The sequence below is a fragment of the Larus michahellis genome, chromosome 1 (genome assembly GCF_964199755.1).
Source record: "Larus michahellis chromosome 1, bLarMic1.1, whole genome shotgun sequence".
In the NCBI taxonomy this organism is placed as follows: domain Eukaryota; kingdom Metazoa; phylum Chordata; class Aves; order Charadriiformes; family Laridae; genus Larus; species Larus michahellis.
The window spans coordinates 24,907,898-24,926,090 of record NC_133896.1 but is presented as its reverse complement, the minus strand read 5'-3'; the positions used below and the strand labels follow the sequence as shown (position 1 = coordinate 24,926,090).

The following is an 18,193-nucleotide window of genomic DNA, read 5'->3' as shown; positions in this document are numbered from 1 at the left end:
TAGAAGCTATTGTTGGTTTAGTTAAATAGCAGATTCTAACTGTCTTTCCTCTGTATCATTGTCCTATGGCATGGATCAAGATCAGAAAAGTTAGAATTTTTCTCATGTTACAAATGTGATTTTGTCAAAATGATATTTTTTTTGTTCTTTAACTACTAATAGAACATGCACAGTCATAACAAAACATTACAGAAGAGAGAATGAAGATGTTATTTGTACCATTTTTTTACCAATTTATTATTGCTCTTTTACTATTTCCTAGCTTTTCATAAGATATAGTAAATCATTCCATAGTGAGATTGCCCAATGAGAAGATGTAGCATCTTTCATTAATCGCAAAAGAATCCAGCACACTCTGAATGTTTTCAGGCTTCTGAAATCGAGATGACAATAAACATGCTCAGACTTAAACAGTACACTATCGCAGTGCTTCTAATGACTTCATATTTTCCTTTTTTGTACAAACTTCATAACTATTCCAAAGATACCTGGAAAAGGAGGGGTGCTAAGAAAATTACCTTATCTCTGTTAAGGTGCTGTCTGGATTTTAGGTTATGACCTTGAAAAGTTGCATTCATTGCCATGACACCAAATACAATTTTGTGATCAGTTTGGACAAGGACCTATCTTGCTTAGTAACTCCATCAGCTGTCCACGGCTAAAACAAACATAGGAGTTAGTGTTACTTAACATTATTCTCACAGGCATAAACTGACATTCAAGGGAAGGTAAACCTTAATCCATCCATTCTCATTTGTGATACCACATCTGAACAAAGTGATGTATTTTGAAAAGACTTTTCAAGACCATTTATTTAGTGACTTATACTTTGTTAGTTCTGTACTTTTCTGGATGGTTTTCTCAAGAGAAAAAATGCCAAGACGCAGTTCAGCCTTCTTAAGATGTAGCGTCAACATGATATACTTACTAAAGAGCTGTTAGAGAGACCAGTATTTTCAATATATAGTTTCTTATCAAAGAAGTTATTCATCCTTCCCATTTATGTCTGTTGCAATATCCCTTTTTTTGCCAATAATAGTTAATATGAAGGCAGTTTGTACTGGTCTTTCTAATAGCCAGATAGAGTAATAACCTCTACAGCCTCACATCAGATCCTTAACGGAGAGAGCTATTAACAAATGATGGCAATAACAAGCAGAATTATTATTGTTGCCAGGCATAGGTATCCTTTTTATATGCAGTTTAATTACCCCTTTCTGCTATGATATCTTTTCAGGTTACACATATTGTGAAGTAAAAGGTAAAAATCATAAATATCAGAAGAGGAAAAGCTGGAGCAGCATTAAATCAGTCCATGGCTATTCTGTCTGGGGAACTGACAGAGCTGGACCTTTGGGATCATCAAATCTGCTGTTTGTTGTGAGCTGCATGATCATATGGATTCCATAGGTCAGGATCCACAGTAAAATTATAGATGTCACCAAGCCCATCCAGATTCCAGGAGAGAAGAAGCCTGTACAGTCACTTGCATAGGAAAACTGGTTGTTTTCAATGTTGAAGCCTTGAATCTGAGAATGAAGAAAAGTAGATAGATGAGTGCAATTAAACATGGAGTGGAGGCCCTACTTTCAGGATGTAATTACAAAAAGCACACCTGTTAATTATCACTCACACTCTGCCCATTAAAAAAAGAGTGGGAACAAAATCCTCTGCATAACAATTTTCCAGGTGCCCTTTTCACCCAGGAAATTAAAGATGCAGAATTAATTTGTTTGGCAAGAGGGAGGTTTCCCGCTTCAGAAGTTTGTGTTACTTTTAGAAGCCCCAACGGGGACGTGTGATCAGTATAGCCCAATGACCGCTTGAGAACCAGGACACTCAAAGGCATGAGAGTTAAAGCCCCCACAGATCATGGGATTTGTTGAAATACTCTGGATTTTTAGCTAATAACCGCTTGACAAGCAGAACTCCTGAAACCTACTTTAAAATCCCTCTAATGAAGATGACCTTTTTGGCTGAGTTTTAGTGAAAGTTCAAGGAGAAAACAGTTGTGAAACCTTTCTTCCACCCTCCTTAGACATCAGAGACTCAAAACAGGAGAAAGGGCTTCCTTTATTGAGGTGTCGGGTCTGTGTGGTCTATTAACATACGAAACCCATATAAACTTTTCCAGCAGCTAGATAAATCTGTCATGTCTCTCCTTTGACTGGATTCTGGAGGTCTGCCACTGGCTGAGCTCCTGCCATATTTTTTTCCTCAGAAAAATCGACTAATTTGGGCCTAGCCACCAATTTCGCAAAAAGTGTCAAGAAACTAAGCACCTTTGAGACCATTATCCTTCTAAAAATTCTATTAAAACCAGTCAAAGGATTAGAAAACTATGAAGAAAGGGAAGACAATCCCCCCTCTAAACCCATGCACATAATGACATATGCACTGATTCCTTCAGAAGAAAGGGAATCTGGTGGAATGAAATGAAGGAAGCAAAGAATTAATCTGATCTGCGTTTTTGAGTCTTTCTTAAATAATTTTATAAAGAAAAATGAAGACTGGGATTCTTACATATTTGCAGATTCTTTGAAATGGGTGTGTAAGGAAAGCACCAAATATCATAAATCCACCAGTAAAGAAATAAGACCTTAGAACTGACTATTTTCTATAAAATATTATAGAATAAAATAAAAAAAGGATTATTTCATTTAAATCACTTCCCTTACTAGGCAATAAGCAAGGAACCAGAAGATTGTGGATTTCTACTTTTCTGTGTTCCCACTCCATGATTACTCGATGCTTTATGATAAACTAAAAGGAAAGCTTTGTGGTGCTAAAAGGGTTTGTACTTCCTAGGAAAGGTGTTGGTACAAACATTGGAGAAATTAGCCTGTGGCTTGCATACCATGCTACTCTGGGTTTGAGTTCATTCATGGCTCAGGCACCTAAAGTTAACGTGTATGTAATATGTGTGCGAAGACCAACGTCTATACCTTCCAGGATGCTGATTAATAAAACTATTATCATATGCAGAACTATGGGCTATTTAGGTGCTGTGGAGGTGAAGACAATTTTAGCAATTCAAGCATTTCTGGGCCTTTTAGAAGAAAGTCAGATCTTTCCAAGTCAGATCATGGTACCTAACCTGCAAATGCTGCCTGTTTCACTTTAGGCAGTCAGACTTCTGATTAAAGCAGGATTAACAAAAATAAGCTTTTGGGTTAGATAACAGTTTTAGAAAATACAGGTGATTACCAAAGCCTTCGCTTGTTAAGCCACCGCTTTGACAACAGATGAGAATGTGACTAAGAGTCATGAAATGTAGTCTGAAAGATTTATTTACAATAAAAAACCGAAAGCAGGTGATGATTTATGTCATTTATGTTCAAAGAATGGATTGAAATTCTGGAAAACAATACACACTTGTTACTACATTTACAAGAACTCTCTGAAGCACTTAACAGGTATATTTGGTTTAGAAAGGCTTTACCACTTCTGATTTAGAGCCAGAAATACTGAATTTTATTATGTCAATCCTATTGGGGCTTTTTTGAAGCAGGATTATGCTTATTGAAGCTTTGAGGTGAAAGCTTTAATTGTACGTTCTTAAAAGGCTATGTCTCCTTTTAGGCCGGAGATGAAATATATGCAGGGTTCTTTTATTGTTTTCCTGAAGCTTTATCATTTCTGTGGGGGTGTTAGATTCCAGGTGGGAGATAAAAATGTGACTCCTAGCAGCATTTCTACCTATAGAAAAGTTAAAAATACTTACATGCGATTTTCTAATTTTTATGAATGTAAATGCCTTTTGGGTATAGGCCTCTCTACTGCGGAAGTTTTAATTTTAGTGTTTGGACAAGCGTCATTTGTCTTGGTTGTACTGGTCTGCATTTACTGTTAATTTTGTAAAGATTTTTTTGAATGGAGTTTTCTCATCATTTAACCTTTGACAAAGCCTTCAAGTAAAATTTGTTGTTTTCATGCTTCTAAAAGGTACACTGAGCATCTAATTTTTGAACTTAGAAGTATTTAACCACAAAAAATCCTAATATTCTTGGTTTCAAAGTTTTTGGCAGTTTTTCTTAGGAACAAAGAGGCTTCTAAACCACTATGTCACACACTAAAGAAAAGCAGCGCTTTTGTTGGCAGCCTCCTCTTTAACTTCATGGACAAACCTGAGATCCTCAAAAGGATAAAAGGTATGACGGTAGAACAACCAGAACAACCAGAGCAGTTTTGGTACTGTGTACAGCTATGAGTGGTGACATCCCAGGCTACGGGCATCCCACAGAGGTTCTTCAGGTGGCAGTGACTGAGCTATCTCCAGAACTAAAGTAAGAAACTGCATCTGTTCAGCCTTGCCTTGAAACAAGCTGTACAAGGCTTCACTGTGCAGCCGCCGTGTCCTTCTAATACAGCGGTACCGTTTTCAGGTCCTAACAGAGCAAAGTGCAATTGTACCAGCTAGATTGGCATTGGATCCTGGTTTCTAATTCATTGCATAACATTGACATGAAAATCATGTTCCTCAGTTTCAGTAACAAGATTTTGTGCTGGCTGCAACCACTGAGCACATCCCATGTTCTTTTTATCACTGCGTAACAGAGCTTGGGGATTTCCAAACCTCATTCTAGAACACTACTGATATTGAGATCAGATTTCACTAACTATCGGTGGAAGATACCTGGAAAGGTATGATCTAGTTGAGATAGAACTTAGAAACAAGCCCAGAATGGTGACTTTCTGTTTTCTCACACAACACAAAAGATCAGACCAGGACTTCTGCGGTTGTGTTCCATGCTTACGACTTGATCAGAGAAAAAGGCCTTTCCCAAGAGGAATTGGAAGTTCTGTTGTCTGAACAGTGGAAGCAGCTGCTGCTCTAAATCAATAAGGAAGGTGGGAAACCTACTTCTGCTCTTGATCCAGACCCCAGTGAAAGGTTGCCTACTAAGGATGGAGCAAAGCCTCTCTCTAAGCTTTGAGAAGGCAGCAGTATCAATGCATATAGAAATTCAAGGAAAAAATACGTTGTAAGTGGATGCTTTGTATTTTCATAGCCCATGTACTTTCATAGCCTAGTGATGCCAAAGTCTAACTTCGAAGAGTTGATGTGGTGAAGTACAGTTGCATAGACTCAGGTATCTTCAGGCTTTTCTATAAAAAGTACCATCAGGAGTAACCTTTACAACATTGGTGCGTATCACATATTGCTTCTCAAAAAAACTGTGGAACTTGATCCTGGAATTTGTGGAAAATAAATCTCAGCACCAATGCTGTTCCTTTGAGATTTCCATTGTTTAAGCAGAAATGCCAAATCTGGACTCAGACTATTGAGATTTGGTTTGTTATCAAAATCATAAATATAATTATATCAGCATTTGTCCACAGTTATCATGGGGTAGCTCATCTTTGACAAATAGAGCCCAGTTTGGAATTATTCCTATCATTTCCATGATCCCTTTAATCAAAGAGGTCCCTTAGTGCAAGAGCAGTTTAAGATTTAAATGTTGATGTGTTTCTCCCAAGTCAAGATGAATGCTCAAAATAATAAAGATCCAATCATCTACACCTCACATATGCTGTACTACAACACTAAATATACAGGAAATCTATGTCTCATTCAAGAAAAAAAAAAAAAGGCCAACTGCTTTCTTTCTGGGCCATGCGGGACTAGTATTGCTCCTGATTGAAGTCCATGGCAAACCTTCCATTAAATCTAATTGCAGCGGGCTTTGTTTCTGTCTGTAGGAGTACAGACAGTCTATGTCACTGAAAACAGTAACCGCACTAAGCTGTACTTTCCCAGGTAAACAAAGTGCAAAGAAATCAAATAAAAGCAAAGTAAGCAGCATAAAGCCACCCACCTAAGAGGCCCATGTTTCCAACAGCAGCCCAATTCATTAAACAGGCATGGGGACTTAGTCATTCTTTGCCTGATTAAGCGCATTTGGTTTTATTGGTTTTTCTCTTCTGTGGACAACTTCATAGTTTTTTGTTTTTCAAAGCTGTGCTTTCATGTTCTTATTGTTCAGCAACTGGCGTCTTTTTTACCCCTTTATTGAATAGCTCACCTAGGGGGAATGGCTTTTCTTTTACATTTTCCCTCAGGCTGAAATGAAAGTGAGGGCATTATGAATATGTGTCGTTCAACACTGACAATAACAAGTAATCGTTCTTGGAATTATCTCTGAAATGTCAATGTTACTCACTTGCAACCTGGAAATGAAAACATCCCAGTTTTTTGCCTCATTGTTGGACGGAATCAGCCTTGCAGGATAGAGATTGCTTGTTCCCACCAGCTGACAATGAAATGAATACTCTGCAGGAGCAGAGATGACAGAAACGTTAAATTTAGCAAACTTTTCTCCATCTTGTATGATCTCAACTGAATCTAAAGTGAACCAATTTCTAGCCGAGCCTCCATAGAACTTGTTGGTCATTAAAAACCTAGAAAGACAAGAGAGAGAAAAAAAAGGTCAAAATGACAGAAGGAAAAAGTTAACATTCATTTGATAAAGTACTGGTGGCAGATAAAGCTTCGCCACTGCTAGCTGCAAACATCACAGTTAGTATCTTAGCTTGGCCTCCCACGTCATTAGGATTCTTCATAAGTGAAGAGATACTGTGAATATGTTTTTACTACTTCTTAGAGTCTCATCTCACAAGCACAGCTTTCCATAGCTGTGGCAGGCAAGGAGCAAACGCAGTTCCATTCTTCAAGGGCCTCTGCCAGTGCCACATTTCATCAGTTACCAACAGTTTATAATCAGCGGAGCAGAACCTGAGAGACTGTCAGTAGGCCTGCGGTGGCGCTCAAGAAATGTTTCATGGGATTTTTTTTAAAATTGCTTTTATGATAGGTACAGGCATGATAACCATTCTGATTTATCATTGCAATTCTTCCTTGGCGCAGATGCCTAAATGGCAATTTGCCTCTGCAAATGCCTGAATTTGCAGCAGAAGACAGTTTTCTCTCACTGGAGGGTGGGGAGGGGTCGTCTGCCCTAGTTTCTCAATTTGTAGCGCGTTAGGCACAAATAAATATTTTCTCATTTTGAAAAAGCCTGTGTATGTGCAGTATTGCAGCAATTTCCAGTGCTTTATAATCATGGGATTTATATATACGTTACTACCACTGCAGCCTGAACACCTCCCAGATGTTCTGAAACACTACCACTTTTTACCCAGTTACCTTTAGGTATTCAAGTTATCTCATAAGGAAATGATAAGCTTTTCTCCTTATTGTATGTTGCTTAGTACTTTAACCCTACTTGGTCTATGTATGTATTGTTCTATATAGTTTGCTGAAGACTTTTTTTTTTTTTTTGCTTATTGATAACCACAAACAATTTAGAAGTTGAATCTTTTTAGCAATAAGTGGGACTGAAACAAAACATTCTGTCTATCCACAATGGGCAACACTGTATGTGAATTTTAAAATTTGGGGTAATACTTAGATGCAATTATGACAGGTTTGAAAAATAAGCAGTCATCTATAAATGTGGCACAATATAGAATAGTTTATGGTCTATAGGGTATATGTATATATAGAGAGAATATTCTCTTTTGTAAAATACTGTTTGTTCAAATCAGTTGCTTTCAGTACCATGTAATTCACACAACACTGAGTCTAAACTCAACACAAACAGTGCTCTTTAGGATTAACACGCAAAATCTGACAGTTTGGGTTGCTACAATAATTGACTATTTTTTTGTAATAATCTCTGGCTTTTGATTCATATAACTTCACAATCCTCAAGGGTTTAGAAATGCTTAGTAGGAATCCTAGAAGTCAAAGCATCATTCAGGTGAGAAAAGGATGTTTTGTCTTATGGCATTCCTTATGTTTTGAGCCTAAACAGCTCGTTCCATATGACATTCAGCTGCAAGTATTAGTGAAAAAGAAAAAAAACATTTTAATTCCATCTAGAAAGCTTTCACAAATACTTATGGAAAATATTTTATTGTTATAGTGATTAAGTTACAAAATTAAAACATGTAATAGCCTAGATATTAATTGCTTTTTCTGATCTAGAGCACAATCAGAATAGAATTTCCATGGTGTCTCAGTAGCAATGCTATAGGCACTAACTGAAGGCCAGTTATAAGCACAGAGAAGTTTACTTAAATGTTCATGCCAAGCACAAATGCTGGGTGTGCTCTGTACTTCCACTGAGAAGATAAGAAAAGTGGTAAACAAGGAAATTCTTTGGAGACTCACCATATGAACAAACAAGTTTTATAAGACTGTGTATGTAAGTACAGTCTATGTGACCTCCGAGAGAACGGTGTCTCTTCACGTTGCACCAAAGACTAAAATCTTATGTTTCTTGCAAATGTATGAGAATTAAGATTCTAATTAGTGACCTATGGTTCAATTACTAGAGGAGCATGGTGAACTGAATAACACAGGCTTTTACCCTTAGCATTTTTCCAAACTACTGATATTGAATAGCCTTCAACAAGCACGCACTTAACTGATAACTGGTGCAACTAGAATTCATTAAATTACAAAAAAAAGACATTCAAACAACAAAAATCCATAGAATTACTTCATTTAGTTTAATATCTTCTCAGATGAGTAGATAGCAAATAGAATGAGCGCAATATAGCAATGAATGACAAGGGGAGGAGAGAGAACAAAGATTTTATCTGCAGAACTGGAAATACCTCGGTTTTACAGAAAATGCTGTGTTCATGTTAAACATTAGAGCCAATACAGGAAGGAAACCTTCACCCGGACATTGTGTACTTGATGTTTTGTGGCACAAACAATTCCTGGTCATAGGCCAGACTCCCATTGTGCTAGATAACCATATGAACTCTAAATGCCATCACCTGTTACTGATCGCCATCTCATGTGGCTATTCTTTAAGAGGACAGCTGTGTCTGAAAAGGAAGCTAGCTGGAATTACTACTGTTTCAAAAACACAAAGAGAAACACAACTGTTAGGTAAAAGTTCTTGGGTCAATTCTGTTCTCTTATACGCTATAAGCAACAGCAGTCAAGCACTTACCAATGCAAGTGGCAAAAACACTAGGAAGTTTTGTCCACCTAATGCTCTGCATTTCCATCCACTTTGACACCTTTTCCCAGAGAAGACAGACAGGTGCTTGACCAGCTGGATGTCAGCAGCTGCCAAGAGAGCTGACATTATGCTTTTTCCAGCAAAAGCTACTGCCCACTGCTCCTACCCTTGGAGCAGCAGTCGTTCACTTTCCTGAAGCCAGCACAACTAGAAACACTGTACTACCACCCCCTACAGCTCACCTCTCTGTGGCAAGCACAGGAGGATCATAGAATCGCCTAGGCTGGAAGGGACCTTTCAGATCATCTAGTCCAACCATCAACCTAACTGACAAAAACCATCACTAATCTAAGCACGATGTCTACCCATCTTTTAAATACCTCCAGGATGAATGGGACTGCTGTTTTGCTGGAGGGAGGAAGAAGGAGATGGCAGCTGTTTGCATAGGATGAAGCAGCTATTGTAGCTGAAAGTAGGAGGTGGGACACGACCAGCTGCTCCACACAAGGTGGTAGACTAATGGTGGTAAGGGCAGGTTCTGGATCCAGCTCATGCTGCTGAGATTAGAGCCTCTTTTATTGAGAAATGAATTGAGCTATTTGAATGTGGTCCTCTCTAGTGTCACTTTCTGTCTTCAAGGGATGTTCTCCTACACCTAAGTAAATGGTCTTTACAGGAGGAAAAAATGCAGTCATGGCTCTAAACTCTCTTCCTTCCCACCTCTTTGCCCTGCTTGTGTCCTGTCTATTGAGGAAGACTGTAATCTTACCAAGGAGTCATCTTGATCAAGAAATGTATCAAAGTGAACCAGAAGGGGAAAACAGAGCTTGTAATGTATCTCTGTGAATTTTAGAAGCTCTTGAGAATAGATTTGCTGAGATAAACAAGGTGAATAAAGTGTTCCTGAATGATTAAAAGATCAACGGATTGTTCTGGTTCTGTTGAGTATATCTTATTATTTGCATTATATGCCATGCAATGTTTTATTAAGGCAGCTAATAGAGGCCTAAAAATGACATGATTGTCTCTTAGATCAAGAGATAGTCCAACATAAAGTAGCACAAATAACCAGGTGCATCTTTAGCAGAAAGCTACCTTTATAAAGACTTCTGAGGTGGTGTGGGTAGATGCCAGCCAGCAGCCAAGCACCCATGTAGCTGTTTGTTCATTCCCTGTCCCCAACAGGACGGGGGGTAGAATAGAAAGAGGGAAAATAAGGAAGCTTTTGGGACAAGATAAAGACAGCTTAATACGTAAAGGAAAGAGGAAAAATGGTAATGCAGAAGCAATCACTTGCTACCTCCCACAAGCAGACCAATGCACAGCGAATGCCCGAGCAGTGACTGACTACCCTGGAAGCCATTCACCCACCTTCTTCCTCTCCTCCATTTTTTATTGCTAAGCATCTGTCACACATGGAAGATAATCAATTTAGGCATTTTTGTGTCTAAATGCCCCGAGAGGCTATTAAAAACCTATATCACACCTAGACCAATGGAATAAATCAAATTCTTCTGCAAAATACAGCCAGCCTATGCTACTTTAATTAATCGCTGGGCTTGACAGCGCACAGGACTTCACCTACTCTCTTTTCAAGTCCTCACCTGTTGTGGAGCCTGAGTTTCTTATCCCAGCTTCAAGGGCTGTTTATGCATTTTGATATATAGTTAATAATGTATTCAAGTAGAAGCACAGGTCAAGAGAAACTTTGTGAGTATTTCTGCCTTTACTATAACAGACTTAAAGGATGTAAAAAAATATTCCAGAATAAGAGAGAAAACATGAACCATTCACCTTTTGTACTGATATTCTCCTTTAATTTACAGTCAGTCTATCTGCAGAGTTGCTCCAAATTTCATCTCTTCAGATGCACCTCAGATTCGTGACCACATTAAAGTTTTCTCCCAATAATTAAAATTATAAGATTTTAACAAGCAGATGACTAAACATAAATCTGAATAATCCTCATTAAATCCTTATGTGTGCACTAATATCACATTTGATCTTCTTATGCCTGATGCAGCAATCAAAATCTAAGATAAATATTTTAACTGCCGAAGTATTTTTTTCTATAGTAGCATCCTAAGTTTTACAATTTGCTTTTCTATAGTTGAGCAAAACCTGTTGACTACTTTAAAGAAGACAACCCCTCTGAGATCTATCAATTAACTTGGTAGCTCGTTTTGCAACACAGTGTCACGCTCCACAGGATTTTCAAGTGCTTTATGATTCATATTATTTTCTTGGAACTGCAATTTTACTAGAAAGCATGGTATTATGTGGAGGATGGTCATATTCAGGACAAATGTAGAAATCAACCAGATTCATTCATACAGAAAGAGATTATGGGAGAGCAGATAAGACCTGCACCGGTATGAACAAAGACGCAGAATGAGAATCCAGGGAACGGCTTTGGTGGTTCTGTCTGTACGAGATGGAGACAGGAACAGCAGACAGCGGAAGACAAGGAAGCACCAGGGAAGCATTAAAGAAAGCAATTATTTTGTGACTTGGAGTAAAAATAAGGTTACAACTTGGGCAAAGTCTTGGTTTGAGAACAATATTTTTGGAATAGGATCCGAGGAAAATGTTTCCTTAATTCCACGTGGTGCTTAGGGAAATGCGTGCACCTTTGATAATTTAAAGTAGCGAAGACGAGAAATGCTTGACTCCATCACTAAGGACAACAGTCTCAAGGATCTCATACAAAGCTAACTACAACAGTCAAAAAGTAAAAATACTATACTAACAGCAATCTTATCCGTACATTACATTCTTTCCCAAAGCCCTAGATGCTTGGGAAGGGAGGGGAGATGTTAAATAACAAAGCGTGTTTGGTTTTTTGCCACCTATCATGGTCTCTCATGATGACTGAAAGTGTCTTTATGCTCTCCAAATACAACTCCAAACACATCACTGACTTTGTTCAACACAAGTACTTCCGGGGCTCCATTTCCCTGAATGTAGAACGTCCTTCTATCTTACTGTAAATAATGCTATTTACTCATTCGTGCTTATCATCTTGGCGCCCTGTGCCTCTTTTACTCTCCTACCAAAATGTTGTTCAAGCTCTGATTGTCTCCTGCATTATTACTTTAAACTACTTCTTTTTGGTCCTTGGATTTCAATTTCCCTTATTCAAGACCTCAAAAGCATTTGAGATGGACAAAGCCATTTGTCCTTCTGCTGCCGAAGCAAACATCCAGTTCATCCTCTGACATATGCAAATTTAATTCAGCGCAAGTTCCCCGGCCCAAGTCCTTCCCAAATAAATTTAAGCCATTGACTGAGGTACCTAAATGAAAAGAGCAGGCCACATTATTCTAGCCAGAGCTTAAGAAAATAATTTTAACTGCTGTTCCTGCTGCTGAGGGAAGAACTGAGGTTTGTGGACCAGCAGCTGTATGGTAGCCCTCAAACAGTAGCAGATGCTTTCCCCATCCCCAGAACCCACTAGCAAAAGCAACAGCAGCAGGTTCTCCCTTTAACTTTTCATCCCAAGTCTTCCCATTCCCTAACTTTTCTTCCCTTTTCTCATGGTAGAAGAAATGTAGTCTTGTCACCATCCATGGAGCAGAAAAAGTACTAGTTTTTGCACCCCTCATTAGCCACAAGCTAGCTCTGACAGACTACGCTGGTAACCCACACAAGGACTAAATACAACCCTGGCCATGCAGGTAGACTTCAGCCCCTAAAACTGATCACAGTTAGGTTTCCCTGAGATGCAATTATAGTCTGATCCTGTTAGCAAAACAGGATGTTTCATATACCAGTACCTTACAGTATAGTTGTTTGCCTATACCACTTTCTCAGAAATTTGCCTGAGCATATTTACATATTCTCTATATAAAGGCTGTATTATCATTCTCCTGTATAGTAACTCCTCAGGACAGAAAGCAACCCGTAATTTCAAAAACATTTTCACTTAACTTCTCCTCTTTTTTTAGTCCTAATTTACAAACAGGCTTTGTAAATCACAAAGGTATATTTAAAAATAAATCATGACTTACCTTATCTCTAGGCTGCTGATTTTATTCACTGGCTCTGTGTATTTTAATGACAGTCTAAGAATAAGAAACAGATTTTTAATGTTAGAGTAGTCAGCTTTAATTAGATCACTGTGACATTTCAATCGGAGGGAATATTCTAAATCAATACGCAATTACAAAAGTCATATAGCAAAGGTTCAGTACACAGAAAAATATGACAAAATATTTATATAATTTTTTTTACCCAAGAGCAGGTGCTTCAAAGTAAAGGAAAGCAGAGATCATGTTTCATTAATATATTTCCAGCTGAATTACTACCTAGTAACTGGCAATACTTTCCTTCAAGGGAATTTTACAATGAAATTATGATCTCATTAATGCCAGTGGAGATGTCTGTGATTGTAAGATCGGGCACAGGGAAACCTGTTTGGACCAAATATAAGCAAACAAGGAAGTAAGGAATGTAAGAGGAAAAAAATTTTGACAAGAAGAGCGTGCATCTGAACAATTTCTGTGGTCTTGACTCAATCTCTTTCCTCTAAGAATACCCAATTTAGTATTTTTTTATTTTGGATGCTTTAGAAAAAGAAAATTAAAACAGCATTAACTTGAAATTGTACCATTTCTGAGTAGCTTTCAGAATCACACGTACTATAATATGAAATTTCTTGTGCTACTCACGTTCTGTTGAAGTCTGAGCACGTAGAGGAAGAAGTATCCACAGTTTGGGTTACAAATGTTGCATTTGTCAAATCTATAAGAACTGAACTGTTGGCGTTGAGGCTGAAATTACTAGCATAAAAAAGGATGCATGTTCCATTTCCAGTGGTCACATTCAGAGGAGGATATGATAAATTGTCTTCTTCCTCAGTGGCCATTAATTGCCGCCTTAATTCCCACACCACATCAGTTCTTCTTGAAATCTGGAATAACAGCATAGTAACAACTCATCCCTTTTGCAAGAGATAATATTGGTTGAACACAGACCTTCACCATTCTGTACTATGAGCATCCGTCCTTCTTAAATCCTCAGGCAACCTCAATATTTATTATTGTCTGTCTATTTAATTGGCAGTGTGGAGGCAAAGGTTAACCGAGGTTCCAATGGTCAGGTGTCCACAGGTGAAAACAGGCATCACTGACATTGGGCAAATGAATGGAAAACCACATTGTTAATGCTGCCTTAAGATAGTAGCACCAGTGCTATCAAGTAAAATAATTTATTTCTTTTTACAGAATATACTGAAAGAAATTAACGTTTTTTCTGTGATAAAATCAAAAGAAAACTTCAACTTGCCAGTTCAGTGACCACCCCCCTTAGTCACAATAACAGATTTTCCACTCTTCCGTTTAACAGACATAGAAAGCAGGCTACTTTACTTAACTACAGCACTGTTATGTTTAGACTCTTCTGATGGCTTATGGAAAAAGAAGATCTATGCTTATTTGTCTGATATGGTGAACTCCCACAAGAGACTTCACTGCATAGACACATTTTCTTTTAGGAGGTTTCCAGGAATTCCCTTTAATAGGTAACGCCTTTTTACAAATGCGCCCAGGGCACCCTTGGTAAAACAGCTGATATCAATGTTAAAAGCTAGCTGATCTTATCAGACAAGAACTTAATCCTGTTGTTCATATCTTACTCTTCACTTCTTACTCTGTTCACATCTCGGCTAGTCCATCTATTTTTAAGATCCATGTCAATTTTACAACTTTGTATTCTACAAGCGGCCTCTGCCCTTGGATAACTTTTGGATACAAGACATGAGAGGCATCACAGGGGTTACCAGAACTATAATTATGTGGAGCTATTGCCTGGAACCACTTTTAACAGGTTTAAAGACAAGCAAGGACCATTTTCCAGTCTGGAACAAAGGCTATAATATCGCTTTATAACCTGCCTGTGGAGAGGAGCCCCAGAAGATTTTGTCACCTTAACCGCTGCTCTCTAAACGCTATGGGCCATCTGTTATTTACGGGTCTTTGCAGCTACCTCATTCTACTAACAAAGCAGAATGGGCTGAGTTAAACAACTTTGACTAAACGCCCGAATGAAGATTGCGATCTTCCTCTCCCATACATGCATACTTTATGAATTTCTTTTTAATTCAGAGTAGTGCCTTTTCAAATACATCAGAACATGAATTATTTTAAATGAATACCATTTTCTTTAAAAGAAGAGTGTACAACAAAAGAAAATATTCAACTTTCGATATAAAACTTTTAATCTTCCCTTAGGCTCTCCTGAAATGTAATCATTTTATTTCAAACTGAGAGGAAGAGCTGAAGTCTAAATTATATCCTGTCTAACAATTGACTTCACTATGTGGGCCCCGCGTATAGTCTAAAGAGGGCTTTAAAAACCACCTGCTAATAGCTGAAAACAATGCTACATTGGAGACTGTGATTGGGCTAACTTGGGGGATTAGGTTTAAGTATCTTAAAATAAAAAGAAAGCTATTAGAAGATAATCATGAGACTACAGCTTTATTTCTCTTGCTCTGCTGCCAGTACTTTGCAGAGAGGCTCTCACATAAAGATTCCCTTTTGTCTCTGAAAAAGCATATGAACCGAAAGAGCATTTGCCTGTGAAGAAGGGGTGTCAGGGACTAAGAAATCGACTAGTTTCCCGTGATTAAACTTGTTTGAAAAAGTTTACCCATGCTGAAGAAGGGAGGCAACACAGCTTGCCAAAAACATTTATAAAAGTGGGCTTTGTTTTGGTCATACTGTTACAATGAGGGACTGAGAGTCTGGTAAATTGGTAAATGGAACTCCTTGTGAAGAACAAACAGAGAAGAATACCACATCCTCGAAGAGGCTGGAGGAACCGATAAGAAGCTTGCAAAATAAATGGGGGAGTTGCAACAGCTTCTGCATTTATCTTCCCTTATCCACACAAAGAGATCCCTCTATTATCAGCTCAAACCAGCCACTGTACACCACTACAAACCACCCAAAACCTACCATGAAGACTCTAACAGACTTAACGCGCATGTGCCAAGGTGATGAGAATATGGAAACGAGTTCTGGAAATGTAAAGAATATGGAAATGAGTTCTGGAAATGTAATGAATATGGCAGTGAGTGCTGGGAAATGTAATGACCATGCGTATTCTGTATGGATATAAGTCTCTGTGAATCTTGCATTCAGTGGACGTGTTAGGTGGAGAGATCCCCCATGTCCCCGGCGCTGAATAAAAGAATTCCTACTTCTTAAGACTACATTGGTGTTAAGAAGTTCATTCCCGATTTCAGTGACAATATTTGTGGCTGAAAATACAGGCAGTCATGCTATAGGCAGCTATAGGCAGCAGGATGGCTGCACCAGGCACCAGGTCTATAAGAAAGCTGGAGAGGGACTGTTTGCAAGGGTATGTAGCGATAGGACGAGGGGCAATGGCTTTAAACTAGAGCAGGGTAGGTTTAGATCAGACATTAGGAAGAAGCTCTTTACAATGAGGGTGGTGAGGCACTGGAACAGGTTGCCCAGAGAGGTGGTGGAGGCCCCATCCCTGGAGACATTCAAGGCCAGGCTTGACAAGGCTCTGAGCAACCTGATCTAGTTGAAGATGTCCCTGCTTACTGCAGGGGAGTTGGACTAGATGATCTTTAAAGGTCCCTTCCAACCCAACACATTCTATGATTCTATATTCATCCTTTCAGCCTGGAGATGCATTTCTCTGAGTTACCTGTGAGTAACACAGAGATTCAAGAAAATTTAGTCTCAAGGATGGAAAGAGGACACCCCAGCCTGGGACCCACCGGGGACCTGAAAACAGCAGTCGCTCCTTCCAGCTGACCTGCAGTGGGACGCAGAGAGCTCCCCCCGTACATCCCCGCCTCTTCGTTTCTGGCACATTTTCTTTTTCTTTTGTTGCTGCACAAACATGAGCTTACTGAATTAAAATCTTTCTCCCCATGCCCTATATTTCATGCTAAACTATAAATGACAAGACACTTCCTTGAGAAAAGGATTATATTTACACTGAATTCTTGTAAATCAAATTAGATTACTTAGGAACAAACTATGGTGGCATGTTTGTCAATCACTAAACCATATTTTATTCTGTTAATTAATGCCCCCTTCGCCCTTACCTAATCTGAACCGTGGGATGTGTGAGTCACTGCCTTATTCCTCTGGATTTATCAATGACATTTTTGATCTCAGATACACAATGAACAATCACAAGACCTGATTAAATGAGATACAGAAAAGAAAGGGTGCCACTTACATTGTCCTAGACCAGAATTGAACTCTGTAATTACTAACTGAACCTGTAATAGAAGTAGCCTGGACAAAATTCTTCCCTTTGGTCTGTTCCACAAGCCTCCTAATTCAGAATCATCTCTCTTGGAAAGGAGAAAGACAGCTGATCTGGCAACATTTTGATGCACCAACATACCGATCTTTTTCAAAGCAAACAGACCTTACGTCCAAAATCATTCATTTGTTTTGTTGTTGTCTCTGGGCTTTTGTTGGCTGTTCCAAAATAGAATGGCTAGAGACAAGAAAAAAGATTCGGGGCCCATTTATATGTTTGAAATTACAAACAAATATAAATCGAATGGTAGCAAACACATATCAGAAAAATACAAAATACTGGGAAAATAAAATTTTCATTGGCTGAAATGATGAATGGTAATGAACCACAGAAACAGGCTACATTTCACACTAGTTTCAACGTGGGAATTTTGGATATCAGTTCAACAGATGGTTCTGCCTTCTTTTTCAGTCTTGTACTTCTTGACTTTTTTAGTGCTATGTTTAGGTGTGCACATCAAGAATAAGAAAAAAACTGTTCTGGTGGTGCTTGTGGCTCCTTTTCCTTTCTAACAGTACGGGTCTATGACCACGTCCTCTCTGCGGAGCTGTTGCTCTTATTGCAACAGCTCGGGCAAGGGAAGGTCTTTCTGTACTTTCAAGGAGGGAGACCAGGAGGAAGAGGGGTCCACTCCCTTTCTCTTTTTAGGTTGTCTCTTAGCCTAGTCCCTGCCTTCATGCTGTACTGTGCACATTACAGTGCATTCCCTGTATATACCCTACATAGATGGCAATTGGTAATTTTTCCAGATTTAGTCATAACATGATCAAACCAGTTGTTGGAATCACAAAACTACATAGAAACCTTAGCTTCCAGATACTTCTTAATAGGATCAAACTTCACAAATGCAGAAAAGAGACTGAAAATATTTATGGCATGCAGGTATAGACAGA

General features: G+C 38.7%; 1 protein-coding gene across 1 annotated transcript in view; it reads right to left on the bottom strand.

Moving 5' to 3' along the window:
- Window positions 1-209: 209 nt before the first annotated feature.
- ATP6AP1 (ATPase H+ transporting accessory protein 1) overlaps window positions 210-18,193 on the bottom strand; it is a 57,927-nt gene continuing 39,943 nt past the window's right edge. Inside the window, exons 7-10 of the mRNA XM_074596245.1 lie at window positions 13,655-13,896; window positions 12,995-13,048; window positions 6,165-6,402; window positions 210-1,529 (exon numbers count right to left, since the gene is read on the bottom strand). Coding sequence (XP_074452346.1) covers window positions 1,320-1,529; window positions 6,165-6,402; window positions 12,995-13,048; window positions 13,655-13,896 — 744 coding nt within the window. The 3' untranslated portion in view covers window positions 210-1,319. The remainder of the gene's footprint in view (window positions 1,530-6,164; window positions 6,403-12,994; window positions 13,049-13,654; window positions 13,897-18,193) is intronic.